At 35.2% G+C, this 15,038-nt stretch overlaps 1 protein-coding gene across 3 annotated transcripts in view; it reads left to right on the top strand.

Annotated features, from left to right (window-relative positions):
- SCAF8 (SR-related CTD associated factor 8) overlaps nucleotides 1–15,038 on the top strand; it is a 182,558-nt gene that overhangs the window by 50,050 nt on the left and 117,470 nt on the right. For all 3 annotated transcript variants that reach the window (XR_003793708.1, XM_029223842.1, XM_029223843.1), the window contains 6 exons: nucleotides 371–488; nucleotides 6,747–6,878; nucleotides 7,132–7,244; nucleotides 8,690–8,883; nucleotides 12,039–12,139; nucleotides 14,647–14,760. Coding sequence is in view for 2 of the 3 variants with exons in the window: in XM_029223842.1 (XP_029079675.1) it covers nucleotides 371–488; nucleotides 6,747–6,878; nucleotides 7,132–7,244; nucleotides 8,690–8,883; nucleotides 12,039–12,139; nucleotides 14,647–14,760 (772 nt within the window). In the remaining variant the exon portion in view is untranslated. The remainder of the gene's footprint in view (nucleotides 1–370; nucleotides 489–6,746; nucleotides 6,879–7,131; nucleotides 7,245–8,689; nucleotides 8,884–12,038; nucleotides 12,140–14,646; nucleotides 14,761–15,038) is intronic.

The raw sequence follows: 15,038 nt of genomic DNA on the forward strand, positions 1-15,038 counted from the left end.
AGTGACAATGCTTAAGTACTTTTAACTCTTTTTATAAGTGTTTTATTGAGATTTTCTTAAAATGCTGTAATGTAAAAAGTACTAATTTATATGTATTTTAATACTGTGAGGCAGTAATATCAGATCTTCATCAGAGTATCTCTAACATGTGATCCATCTATTGAAACACTATTGAAGAGTATATTTCTATTTTAATGTATTAATGTTCTGAGGTATTCTGTTTTCTGTGTTAATATTTCAAAAGTAAACATAGAGTATAATAGTAGAGTATGTTCCATTTAATTGCATTTTGGGGTGTTCTTTTCGAATATTCAGTTATTATCATCTTTATTGGATTTTAATATACATTTCCACTTGTTTTTCCTTTTAGTTCTCATGTTTCAGAATCTGTGAACAATTCCATCTTTCATCAGATAGCAGAACAGCTACAGCAGCAAAATCTTGAACATCTCAGACAGCAACTCCTAGAACAGCAACAGCCTCAAAAGGTTTATATCCCCATCTTGTGGTCTTTAGAGTTACTGCTTTGTACAGTCTGTCATTTGGTGATTTTTTTTTTTCTTCAGCTGTTTATTACTAGGGAGATCAGTCTTTTCAGGACCTTTACAGTTTTTGTGTGTTTTTTTGTTTCATTTTGTTTTTTGGTAATCAAAATGTTTACTGGCAACTTATGTATCCATTGAGAACATTAATTTCAGTATACTGGAATTAGAGAACAGAAGACAGAGATGGTGTTTCAGTATTACAGCTGAAAACTTTCCTTTCCTCTCAATTCCCTGTCAAGCCAAGATAGTGATGATTTTGCTGTTGTTGGTGGTGATGATGACAAAATAGATTGCTGTCTTTAATTAGACTGTTATTAGTATGTGGCAAGAGCTTTATTAGGCATGATTACAGCTAATGCTTATGCGATAGGTATTTTGAATCTCATTTACATTGTAGGAAATTGAAGCTTAGTGAAATCGAAACATCTACTGTTAAAGTACACAGTATCATATATCATCAGTCTTAAGACCCACCATTATTTTACGTATAGCTAAGAATTTTTAGATACTTGTATATATAACATCCCTTGGAGTTTTAAGAATCTTCTAAATTTCAGGGTGATAAAATGTAAAGAAAAATCATACCTTAGAATTGATAAAATATGTCAAATTGTTGTGAAGCTAGGGTTAAATCCATTACAAAGCCTCTTTTTGCTCTATATGAGAAATACTTATGGATGTTAAACTGTTTGGATATGAGTTTCTGGGAATTACCCCCACTCACACTTCTTCCTAATCAAACCTTTTTGACTCTAATGAATTTAATACAATACCACAAATATTTTTAAAGTATGAGCATTGTTAGGTAATACATACAGAGATGAACAGAGAAGTGTCTGGCCTCAAGTAAGCTCTTCTCTAATGAAGTGCATATATCTATATGAACACAAGGCAGAATCTTGGTTTCTGAAATAGAGATATATATGAAGGACTATGGAAATATGGAAGAGGGAGGATTACTTTAGAAGGGATAGTCCCCGAACTTGTCCTTTTAATGCAAAGAGTAAATGTAAAATGGATTTTTTAAAAAAAAATAAGTTTATTTATTTTTGGCGGTGTTGTGTCTTCGCCGCTGCACGTGGGCTCCTTCTAGCCGCAGTGAGCAGGGGCCACTCTTGTTGCGGAGCCTGGGCTCCAGGGGTGCGGGCCTCAACAGTTGTGACACGCGGGCCCAGCCGCTCCGCAGCATGTGGGATCCTCCGGGACCGGGGATCGAAACCGTGTTTGATCTCTGCCGTGGCAGGCGGACTCTCAACCACTGCGCCACCAGGGAAGTCCTTGTAAAATGGATTTTGATGATGTTTGTATGTTGGAACTTGTACCTGGAATTATGAGAATGGAATTCCATACCTTGTTTTGTAGAAATAATTCTGATAGAAGTAGTTGGGTAGGTGCACTATTTTATGTCAAGAAAATAAAATATATCTGCCTAAGAATTCAGAAACTTGAAGACAAAGCACAATAAAGAACATTTGGGGACTCCCCTGGCAGTCCAGTGGTTAAGTCTCCACACTCCCAATGCAGGGGACCAGGTTCGATCCCTGGTCAGGGAACTAAGATCCCACATGCCACACAGTGTGGCCAAAAAAAAAAAACAACCTGGATGTTATTTAAAGAAAAACATAAGTTGTGACTCAAGGAAGAGAAACAGGTTGTCAGAGCTGTTACAGAGGCAAGGGGTAGTAGTAATGGAAGAGTTTATCTAAACAGATTTGTTCAGCTATAGATGTGACACTTTTGAATTGCCTTAGTTCCAATTTCATTTCAGAAGTTTTAGCAGAAGCAGTAGAATGAAGGTGTAGCAGAGACAGTAAAGGTGTAGTACTCTTGACCTGGATCTTGAGCTTGAGCTTGTAAGTAACACCAAGTTACTGAAGTGAAAGTTACTAAAAACTTGAGAGTGATTTTGTTTTAAGAATCTCACCAACCAAAAACAGAAAAAAGAACTCTGGTCTTAGTTGATTACTCTATACCATCTCCAAAATTTTAGAAGATATAGTAATAAGATCTCTTTGAAAGGAGTAGATGTTCTTAAAAGCTTCCTTATTCAAAAATAAGCAGTGAATAAAAGGGAGTAGTGAAGAAAAAAAGCAACTTTTCTAATGCATAAGGTGAATAGTGTTTAAAGCCTATCACAAATTTAAAATTGAAAAGTAAATATCAACAGAGTAACAAATTTAATAAGTTGTGTAATTGGCTCTATCAAACCAGTTGCCTTTAGTGTATTTAAGATGGGGTGAAACATGCAGAAAAATTAAGCATTTTTGTTTACCAGTAAGCTCCGTGTGGCTGCCTAAAATTTATTAGAGCGCCTCAGAGAAAAGAATAGGTTTGCTAGTGCCACTCTGTTCCTTGCAGCCTTGACCACACTTGGGTGTGGGTTGAGGTCTTTTATCTAATGATGGAAAACCAGTGGAAAATGGGAGCACTTTCTGAGAATGGTTGAATTGTGAAGGGACTAACAATCATATCATAAGAGGAATGATTTCTATGGTCTTGAGTAAGTTGGAGTTATGATTTTGATAATTGTTTTATCAGGATATCCAAAAGATGTCGTAGAATGAAATGCTGATGATGAAAATGATAAGACTAATAAAAGGGCTTTAAAAAGAATGTTAGGAATAAAAAGATTATAGAAGATTCAGCTACTTAATAAAGAGCTGTCAGTGGGATATCAGAAATATGTAACTTCCTTCGCTTCAGTAGTTTTTTATAGAGGAGAATATAATGGAAAGAGGAGAATTGAACATGATAACTAAGATGGGTGATACATTAAGAGACTTGAGTTGCATTTCAGGGTACTGAGGTTGATGTTGTAAGGTTATTAGACTCATAAATTAGGAAGATGCTGTAGGTGTAGCATAGCATGTGTGGATTTCAGTAAGGTTTTTGACAAAGTCTTTCCTGCCACTTATACAGAAAAAAATAGAGGAAAGTAGATTTATAAGGGATCAAAATGTGATACTTAGTGAATGTTAATCCAACTTTGAAAAAAGTCTCTGCTAACTGCTGTTATCCTTGTCTTCTGTTTTTTTTGATATTATCTTTATTTATTTATTTGGCTGCGTCGGGTCTCAGTTGTGGCACGTGGGATCTTCGTTGCGACATGCAGGATCTTTCGTTGTGGCACATGGGCTCAGTAGTTGCGGTGTGGGCTTAGTTGCCCCGCAGCATGTGGGATCTTAGTTCCCTGACTGGGGATTGAACCCGGGCCCCCTGCATTGGAAGGCGGATTCTTAACCACTGGACCCCCAGGGAAGTCCCTCAGTATTATCACTGATGCTTTGCCTGAAGACATTGCTGAAGAAACTAAAGATGAATATACCAGGATGTATTCTAAGGACGTATATCAGTATATCAGGGTAAAAAGTCATTTGCCACCTGGGTCCTATGGAGTCTTTTTGGTTTTTTAAAAATATTTTTTAGTCATCTTACAAATAATTTAAAAGCGAAGCTAAAGGGATAGGGGAAAATAAACAATTAGGAATTCTAATATAGTTGAAATATAGCAAACCTTTTTATGTCAACTAAGTTCAAATGTCACATGTTCTTTAAACAAAACAGACAGTCCAGCTTCTTGTTCCAAAATACTATAAGATGAAGTCCTTCCTGTTGAATGACTAATTGAATGAAAATACCCTTAGAGATTTTTGTCCTTAGAGATACATTTTTCGCTCATCAGTTCTTGAGTTTGAGAAATACGTTTGGGATGCAGTCATTTGAAAACTCACCGTCTGATATTTCACTTAAACATTAAGTTTCACCGTTACCTTTAGAGTCTAGAATGCTGCTGTCTGTTTTTTGCATTCATCATCTGCTTTGTCTGAGTGTTGTGAAATACTGGGAATTCCTGGTGGTCCAGTGGTTTGGACTCTGCGCTTACACTGGCAAGGGCGCGGGTTCAATCCCTGGTCGGGGAGCTAAGATCCCGCAGGCTTTATGCCCCCCAAAAAAAAAAAAAAAAAAAAAAATTTGTGAAATACGTTTCTTTGTCAGTTTTCTTCTCTTTGCTGTTATGGACAGAAAATGAAACATCTAAATATCCATTGTCCAAGGAAAGCTAAAAGCAGACTACAGATATGTCTCTAGTCTTATTTATACCTTCTTGAAATATAATGCAGTGGTTTTGGTGATGCAGTAAAACTGAATGATGATGGTTTCACTGTTGAATCACCCTTCTCAACAATCCCATTTTTTTTGTTATTATTTTAGTCTTTTTGGCTACAGTTGGGAGTAATTGATGAGTAATAATGGAATAATTCTTAGGATGATGAAATGGCAAAATGTTTCAGTATATAGGAAAATAAGACCTCTAAGATCCTGTAACATATCTTAGATATAGCTAAGGGTCCAGTGGACCTAATTAATGCTAACTGCAAGATCATAAGATAAAATTTGGTAGAATATTAAAAGTAGATTTTCTCTTTGTTCTTCATAAGATTGTTAAGAAAGAATAAAAGTCATGAATCACAACCTTTTCAAATATGTAAAACTGCTCAAAAAAGAACCTCAAGAACTAGCATTGGTTGTAGTGGATTCTGCTGGTTACACCAAGGGTTGACCATTAATAGAAAATCAAAGATGAAAAACAAGTGGGTGGATGGTAGGTAGGATGCTCAAGGTGAATGGTGAGGTAAGAAGTAAATAATGTGAAGGATGTATGAGTACTGAATTAGGAGCAAACAGTACAGCTCAGGATAAAGTTGAAAATTATCTTGCTGTGTTGTTAAGAATTTTAGTTTTATTGTACCATTTTAAAGGCATAAGCCAGGACTGTGCTTTAAAAACATTTTGATTTGTTCTCAAACATATACTGATTTACCAACTCTTTGGTCAATTTTGTGGAATAAAGACTAATAGAACTTTAATTCTGATTTTAGCTTTAATTTATTTCTAAACCTTGAAAATGTTACTTGTCTTTGGGGAGCCTGTTCCTTCATAAATTAAGACACTTGGAACAGTTCCTTTTTTTTTTTTTTTTGGAACAATTCTTTAATGCTCTTTTTGGCTCTTAATTTTTATGCTGCTTTCTTTTCTTTCAGTTTAAATGTAATTAGAGTAAGAGTAAGTTTTAAAAAATAATTTTATTGAGATATGATTGACATATAGCATTGTGTAAGTTTAAGGTGTACAACATATTGATTTGATATGATTATATATTGGGATATGATTACCTCTGTAGTGTTAGCTAACACCTCTATCATGTCAAATAATTATCATTTCTTTTTTGTGGTGGGAACAATTAAGATTTAGTTTCTTAGCAACTTTGAAATTTATAATACAATATTGTTTTTTTATAATCACTGTGGTGGTATTCCTTTTACACGTAGGGAGACAAATTCAGAGTTGGAGTAACTTGGTTCACAATCACAGAGTTTGTAGCAAGGGAACAGTAGTTTTGAGTTGCTCTTTTCTGTTAATTATTATAATAGTTCCCAACTTGTGTACCAACTCTTCTTACTAATCCTCAACACCTGTGAGATCATGTGTTAGGAATGTTTAACTAGGGAGTCATTTCTTCATAATAATCAGTTTCTCAGTTTTAGTTAACACCATAGTGTGTGTAATTGCTAGTCAAGTTCATAGTGATTAGTACCATGTAAGCAGTATCCCTATAGCAAGTTGCTGTAATTCTAGTCCTAGGGGGGCAAAAAGGTTTAAATTTTAGTTTTTCCTATAATTAGGCTGCATTGCCTAACTTTTATTAGTCTTTCTGAAATATTTTACATATTTGAGTACTTCCTAATACTCTTTTGTCAATTTCTAGAGGTGGAGGTTGAAAAAGACCCAAGTTGAGAACTGATTTTGCAAGATCAGTGATTTTGATATTGGGGTTTGAGCTTCGTTTTGCTTCTACACGTGCAGTTGGGTGACTTAGTTCTTTATATATCATTCATGATACAGTCCCTTTATTCTTGGTAGTTTGTATTTTCCACAATATAAAATTTGTTTGGAGACCTACTTTATCTTACCATTCTTTCTAGTGTTATAATATCTCCCTTTTATGGAGGTATTCTGTGCTTTTAAGTAAACTTGGATTTATACAAAAGTGCCATTTTAGATTGATCATAAAAGATGTAATGGGATTTCTTTAGGTATTGGGCTCCTTTTTAAAATTGTAATTGTGATGTTTCATTTGTAACAATATTCATAATATTCATTATTTCCCATTGTTTGTGTGTTTATGTACATTCTCAATAGGCAACTCCTCAGGATAGTCAAGAAGGAACATTTGGGTCGGAGCATTCCGTGTCACCATCACAAGGGAGCAGTCAACAGCATTTCCTTGAACCTGAAGCAAATTTGGATGATTCCATAGATATTCAGCAGCAGGTAAAAAAGTAAATGTTTTTCTGGGGCATAAATTTATAAAATTAATTACAGAAAAAAATCTTATAGTAATAATTTTTATTGTATGTAAATAATGTAAACCTGAATGGTTTTTTCCTACTCATTAAGCTCCACATTCTTACCATTTTACTATTAGTCATTAATGCTACTATGGTGAATATTTTGTAAGGCAGAATTACCAATACACACTGAATCTCAACCAGGCATTTTGTCTGCTGTTCTTTTGACTTTCAAGGATATGGATATAGATGAAGGGCAAGATGGAGTAGAAGAGGAGATCTTTGAACAGGAAGCAAAGAAAGTGGCTGTTCGCTCAAGATCAAGAACGCATTCACGATCTCGTTCAAGGTTCTACAATACTATTTAAGAATAGCTGTGTGCGAACATTTAAATTGTTGGCTTTACTTTTTTGCATCCTTTATTTCTTTGCATCAAAATTAAAGAAAATGTTTTCTGAGAGTGACATTCTCTCAGGAAGAAGTAATTCAGAACTTCAAAAAACAGAAAATATGTGTTCTGTTTTTAATTGGGTGTGGCTGTGGCCATTTGAGTAATTTGCATGAGTCACGGCAGTATCCTGAGACTTGGATTTGGGGTTATATCTGGTTTTAGTTAATAACATCATGATAGTCAGCTTAGGGTATTATTGCCTCTGAACAACACTCAAATCAAGCTGTAGAGGAACAGTGTTAGAAACTCCATTGTATTTCTCACATTCCATTTCATCTCATAATACCAAAAATGATTATAAAAATAAAACTACAAAAATTATTTTTATAAACATTAAGCATATCAGACTGTTACAAAACATATCCTAGAAATGGTTTTCTTTGTGGGCTGTTCAACGTGGCTGAGGCTCATTAATGTGCATGCTCATTCAGATTTGAGTTGGAGGTGCCTTATTCTTAACCTGGTAAATTTTCTTGTAGCATGTGTATATTGTTTTTGCTATAAACTGTCTTAAAACTTAAAGTCATTAATCTTTAACATTTTAATGCCCTATTTTCTACACACAAATACCCAGAAAATCTGAACAGCGAATGCTGGAAGAGAGGCAGTATCCTTGATGACTTTTTCAGTCATTTCTTACGTGTTTCAAGAACTTACTTGTATTTGCCTCTTGCAGATGAGAGCCTGTCAGTTCATCTTTCTCTAAGCTGACCTCTCTACAGTGAATTACAGTGTTAGTGCTGAAACTTCTTTGTCTTAGCAACTTCTTTATTTGTCTTAGCAACACCTCCCTACTAAGTATTTTGAAGAGAGTTCAATGGCATATGACTGACAGGAAAAAAGAAACAGTATTTCAGTATCACATTATATTGTAAAGTCAAGCACAGGAGATTTTAGAAATTGAAAACTTGTAAACAGAATTGTATAGTGGCCTAATGTTCTGTTGAAAACATTCTTTGTTTCTTAATTTTAAGAATGTAACATCTTTGTCACCTAAAGAATCTTTTTGTTTTCTTCCATCTTTCATCCCTGTTCTTGACTCTTGTTTGAAAAAAGAGTTGGAAGACCCTAAGAGAAAGTGAGGCCTTGCTAGAATCTCTTTCTCTTACTCTTCCTTGTGGTTGTGATTCAGTAAGAGTCATTGCAAACAAACATCTGTGACTAGTGTGGACCTAAGCAGTATAGAGATTTGAGAAAATACATGTTTGATACTTGATTATGCTTGAATGTTTTTTAAAAGGTAGCTAAATACCAGACAGTCTCACCCCCGCCCCACCTACAAGTGAGAAATTCGAAAGAAGAATAACTTTGTCATTAGAAGTAAAACAAGATTTTTTTTGTAGATCACCAAGAAAACGAAGGTCTAGGTCACGATCTGGTTCTCGAAAGCGTAAACACAGAAAGCGATCACGCTCTCGCTCTAGAGAAAGAAAAAGGAAATCATCACGTTCATACTCAAGTGAAAGAAGAGCTAGAGAAAGGGAGAAAGAACGACAGAAGAAGGGATTGCCTCCAATTAGATCTAAAACATTAAGTGGTAAGTGACGTACAAGCTTTGGTTTCAATAACATTGAGAAAACAGTATCTGTTACAACGTCTCCCAACCTTATTTTCAGACTAAGAGGTTAAATAACTGGTTTGGTATATGAGTAATTACATTTTTGGGTTTTGTAATGTGATAGAGGAGAAAAGGAAAAGGAATAGCAGTTTCTACTCAAGTACTAAAGTCATTGAGAGTTTTTTTTTTTTAATGCTAGTTAGAAAATATGACTTGATTAATGATTTATAAAGTGTCCTAGGCCTCGTGTCTGTTTCATGGACACCGTGACTTCTATGCACAGTGTCCTAACCAATTATGAACACTAGGTCTGTAGGAGTAATTATTATAGAAAGCATGCAGATTTTAAAGCTAATTATAAACTTACTGGATCAGTACTGAAGGAGAGATTTATCTCGTAAAAACTTTCTCTCCTTTATATGTTAATCTATAATGTATGATAAGAACACATTTGGTAGTAGTGGGAGTTTGTTTTGGGAGAGTGCTGCAGGAGAGTTGACTTGGTAGGCATGTGAGGTCTAGGAAAATAAGTTGTAATTAGTGCCAAATTCTGCCTAAACGATTCTTAGCGGGTTATGACTTTTAAGGTGAATCAACAGACTGCAGATGGATAAAGTACATAAAACGAAGTAAATTGTCATTCTTCGCCAAGAGCGGAACACTGATCAGGTTATCTAATTTCTGAATGTATCCAAATAAACTCCTTCTGCCATGGAGATAGATGAATAACTGGTAAAATTTATAATGCTGAAGCATCCTAGAAATCGAGGCTTAGGATTAAAGGCGACAGCCATCTTACTAAATTCTAGCCATTTGAACAAGCCTTGGCTATCTTTCCAGAATCTTACCTGATTATGAGAGCCATTGTTAATTTAGTAATGTTGACATTCCTAACTCTGAAAGTTTCTATTTATCCCTTAGGGTGAGGGACAAAATTCAAACATTTTCGTGCTGTCTGATAAATAATGTCAAAAGTCTGATCGTAAAATCTCAACTATGCCTCCTCCCAGGATTACTGTTAGGACATTTAGAATAACGATTTTTATGATGGGCTTTTACGTGGAGTTTCTCGTTTAGTTCCTTACCTAACTTGTCATGTTTCGTTGCCACCGTTTACATAGTTATTGACCGTGGAATTTATTTTCTGTTGCTGTTTTATTTTCATGGGTAAAACACACAATTAAAAAATTTAGAAAGGACATAAGAAAATACAGTGAGAAGTATATCTTGTCTTTTACCTCAAAACTCTACTGAGAAGCAATAACAATTTGATGTGGTCCCAACACATTTTAAACACATGTGGTAGTGTTTCTCTCCCCACTGGTTCTTAGAACATGAGTTTTCATGAGTAGTCCAGGGGCTGTGAAGCATCAACAAACAGTAACATTCTAAGAATCAAGTGTCCCCTTCTCATGGGATGGAGGAGACTCATTACTTTCTGGGGGGGGAAAATGGAGTTGTCCATGGGAAAAATTTGTAGAGAGACAATATCAAAAGAATAGGGGAAACATGGAACAGATTTTGGGGAGATTAAGGCAGCTATAATATGTAGAACAGAGTAATGAAGAGATGGGAACTGTTCAGTGAAAGAGGTCCAGAAATTTGTTAAGGGTTGGTGGTAGGTTGAATAGTGGTCACCCAGAGATGTCCATGTCCAAATCACTGGAGCTTGTAAATATGTTACCTTACATTTGTATATCTGATTAATGAGGATCTTGAGATGGGGAGATTAACTTGGATTATCCAGAAGGGCCCAGTGTAATCCAAGGGTCCTAATAAGAGGGAAACAAGAGGAGAGGGTCAGAGAGAAAAGGTGATGTGAACGTGGAAAGGAGAAAGAGATTGGTAAATGCTACACTGTTGGCTTTGAAGATGGAGGGTTGGGATCATGAGCTGAGGAATGCAGATAGCTTGTAGAAGCTAGCAAAGGCAAAGAAACAAATCCTCTCCTAGGGCCTCCAGAAGGAATGCAGCCTTGTTGACTCATTTTAGACCACCAGAGCTGTAAGAGAATACCTTTTTGTGTTTTAAGGTACTAAGTTTGTGGTGTTTTGTTACAGCAGCAAAAGAAAACTAATATGTTGCCCTTTGAGACTTTGGTTGACTATTAAGTTATTTATGCACAGGGTAAGACTGCATGAGGCAAAGAGCAAAGAGCAGGGAAAGAGCAATTTCCAGGCATCTGTTAGCTGAACAGGTTCCTAAAGCTCACACAGGCCTGGAAGACGTTCAAGTTCTGACCAGCCAGAGTAGAGAGATGGAGACCTGATTGAAACCCACATTCAGTAGAATGTAATGTGAAACCCACATTGCAATGGCCACATCTTAGCTCTAGAGTAAAACCTGCTCTAGGCTGTGTTGTAGATGAAAGATAACCCAAAAGCTGGAGACTTTTTTTTAATGATATTGACATAAATCCAAATATATTAAAACTCTGCAACTATATCAGCTGTAAATATTTTTAAAGTCAGTGTTTTCAGGAAAAGGAGATGTTCATGGAGACATGAACAGTGCAGCTCAAAGTAGGCAAGATGTCTCATGTGTAGCATTTATTTCTTAAAGGGAAGTGGCTTCCAGCCCTTAAGTATCCCTAAGTCTTTCATGATAATGAGTTCTAAATTAGCCTTTTCCTTTTTGTATATATATTTTTTGTATATAATTATTCTTTCCTTAAGAGTAAGATTTAACTGTTGATTTAGGAGAAACATCCATTTAATCATTCCAGCACAGAAAGATACTTAAAAGGTACACAGATATGATTGCAATGAGAAGTGGTTTTGAAGCTTTGTTGCACATTAGAATCACCTACAGAATTTTAAAACTCCCAGTTCCTGATCTGTCATACCCCATACCTTCCATCATCTTTTAGAGTGGGTTCTAGATATCCACAGGTGATTGATGTGTGCTGCCACGCTTGAGAACAGGTGATAATGCAAGAAGTTGACTTGGCATAGATGTGAATGGGTACCTGGTATTTTAGTTGATTTTAAACATAACATAAAAATGTCCGTTAACAAGTATTTAAAATATACTATCTGAAATTTTAATTATTGTTACTAGTGTTTTTTCCTCAGCTACTTGAAAGAAGTAACTGTCTATGTGATTTGGGTTATTTGTCTCTTATATCTTGACAGTATGTAGCACTACTCTGTGGGTTGGTCAGGTAGACAAGAAGGCAACACAGCAAGATTTAACCAACCTGTTTGAAGAGTTTGGACAGATTGAATCCATTAATGTAAGTATCAGTTCTTAAATAATTTAAAGTTAAAAAAAAAAATAGGGAGTTTTCAGAGTCACTTTGGTTCCTAATTAGCCCAACAGTATCTGCCTTTAATCAAATTTTAAAAGGATTGTTTGACTCTAATCGTTTTTATGTTTACTCTGCTGTTGTTTATCTCTTTGCTTAATTAGTTTTCCTTTTTTAAATGGAAGTCTAACAAAATATTCTTAGGAGTTTTATAGCAATGTAATAGCACTTGATTCCTAAAAACATCGAATGTTTGAGTTAGCAGGAACTGTATGTGTGATATTGTTTAATTTCTTTTTTAATGAAAGTGAAGAAACTGAGTTAGAATTGTAATCACCTGCACATGAGCACATAGGTAATGGTGGAGACACAACTGGACTTGAGGTCCCAGTCTTTTGCCAGCCTCTTCCCACCCCTTCCCCTTCTCTTCCTCTCAGAGCAAACCTGAGGCAAGAAAACCTGTGTGGCCACAGCATAGCTCTATCACTCCTCAGCTTGATTCTTTCAGTGTACCCAGTCTCCACCTTTGAGTATTTTCTTCCTCCTGCAGGGCTATTGTTTTTCCTTGAGGCTAAAGATAATGGAATAGTCATTTGAGGAGTCTTATTCCTTAACTCTCTGATTTTATTCACTGTTATTATACTTTTATGTCTATTGGACCTTTTTATCATTATTTACCAGGAAATTGGCTGGTTTTCCTTTCTAGTCTTAGATTCCTTATATTCTCAACATTCCTTATATGGCCAAACTTGACTTTTTGGTATTAATAACAGCACTCTTTATTTAAATTGAATTTGACCATTTTGTATTTTACTTTCAACTATGTATGATCTCATTGGAGCCTCACAAGAAGCTGGTTAAGTAATTCAAATATTGTTATTTTACCAGTGAGGAATCTAAATGATTTGTCTAAGTTACACAGATAATAAGTAGCTGATTGATTGGTTAATTAATAGGTAATTGGCTGAGTGTTTCAACTTAGGTATTTCAGATTCCTCTTTTTACACCGTGAAAGTGTTGTAGGCTTCTCTTTTCGTCTTTTTAAATTTCACCTGTCAGAACATAAGTAATCTCTGAGTCTGTGATCATATAACCTCTGAAATTTTTTCTGATTTTCCTCTGCCTTTAAACTAGTGGTTCTCAGCTCTAGCTGCATATCAGAAATGGGTTGACATTTGAAAAAATAGGGATGCCCATATAGGGATGCCCATTATCAGTACCTTTAGATTCTTATCAAAGTGCCGTAATTACGCAGGTGATTTTGATGCAAAGCCAGGAATCACTGCTCTGAACAGATCCCGAATCCAAGTAGCATTTTGTATTTTCACGTTGCTTATGACGTTTGTAGTCTTTCTTATACCACAGTCATTTGGACATTAGTTTGCCTTGTCTCCCTCTTCTTCTGTATTACCTTTTAAGAGTGTAGTACTTAAAAGTAATAGGCACTAAGTTATTTTGTGAACTGAAGTGTACTGAATGGCTAGTGATAAAATCCAGGATTTGAAAAATTAATGGAAGATTTATAAACCTTTCACTTCGTTTTGGGGGAGTTTGAAGACTGAGAAAAGTCCATTAGATTTAGCATTTAGTAGGTCATTAGCTCGAAGAAAATATTTTCGGTGGGTTGGTAAGGGGTTGGATCTACATTGCAAGAGATGAATTATATAAGGGGTCGGATAGACTTCTCTTTCGAGAAATTTGGTATTAAAATGACAGCTGTTAGCAAGGCTGAGGGAAGCGTTACTTTGACAGCGAGAGCTTATTAGGTATTAAGTACTAACAAAGTGATAGAATACCTTTTGAGTTCTTCATAAAGAAACTGAAATGCTCTGTGTATTTTTCTAAGTTAATACATTAAAGATAATTTTATGATCTGGTAGTTTATAGAGTAGTTAAATGCTTTGTAAATAAACCTCTTGAGATCCTTACACTGAGGCTATCTTCTTATTCATATTAAAATCTTTGTCCAGAAGTACTTGGACAAAGTTAAGTTTTATAAAATTGAAAAGCTTTAGTTTTATTATTTGTTGTAGATTTTGGACTTTATATTAAGGATAAGATACTTCCCCAAAACAAAAATCCTTCTCACATTACTCAACATAACATTTGGCAAAATTTAAATACTACTGTAAATAAATTGTATGCCTTCAAATATGTTGGCCATACAGTATTGTTTTCCTTTTATCTGGTGGTATTATATACACGTCTATACATTGTTTTAATAGCTCTTCATTGTGTGTTAAAGCTTTAGTTGACACGTGATATTCAAGATTTCACATATATCATGGCTTAGAATGAGACCCAACTAGCTTCTGAATTTGTTTTTTTCAACTGATTGTGCTTGAATTTTACCAATAAACGGATAGCTGGAAGAAGAAAAGGGGAAACAATTCAGTATTAATAATCAATGTTCTGTTCCATTAAAACTATAAAATGCCAGTAATGACTTGCCCTCCTCATTACACCCTTTCTAAAGAAAATAATTTTTTTAATAGATGATTCCTCCCAGGGGCTGTGCTTATGTCTGCATGGTTCATCGACAAGATGCATTTCGGGCTCTTCAGAAACTTAGTTCCGGGTCATATAAAATTGGGTCCAAGGTCATTAAGGTGAGATTGGGGGCACGTGCTCTTATTTTATTGGATTGTTAGAATGTTTCCTGTATTTAATTCATCTTCTTCTTTAATGTTATAGGCAAACCTTGATAGAAATTCATTATTTTAGTATTGTTAAATTATAGAGTTTGGCTATAGGTAAAACAATAACCAAAACTTTATTCAAGCAGTTCTTCAAAATCACACATGCACAGTATTCTTAGTCAACCCGGGCACCATTTTATGAGCAGAACTTTTTCATTTTTAACAAGTTTGTCTTTCATTCACTCCTT

Source organism: Monodon monoceros, unplaced genomic scaffold (assembly GCF_005190385.1).
Source record: "Monodon monoceros isolate NGI ecotype Baffin Bay Population unplaced genomic scaffold, NGI_Narwhal_1 Super_Scaffold_15, whole genome shotgun sequence".
In the NCBI taxonomy this organism is placed as follows: Eukaryota; Metazoa; Chordata; class Mammalia; order Artiodactyla; family Monodontidae; genus Monodon; species Monodon monoceros.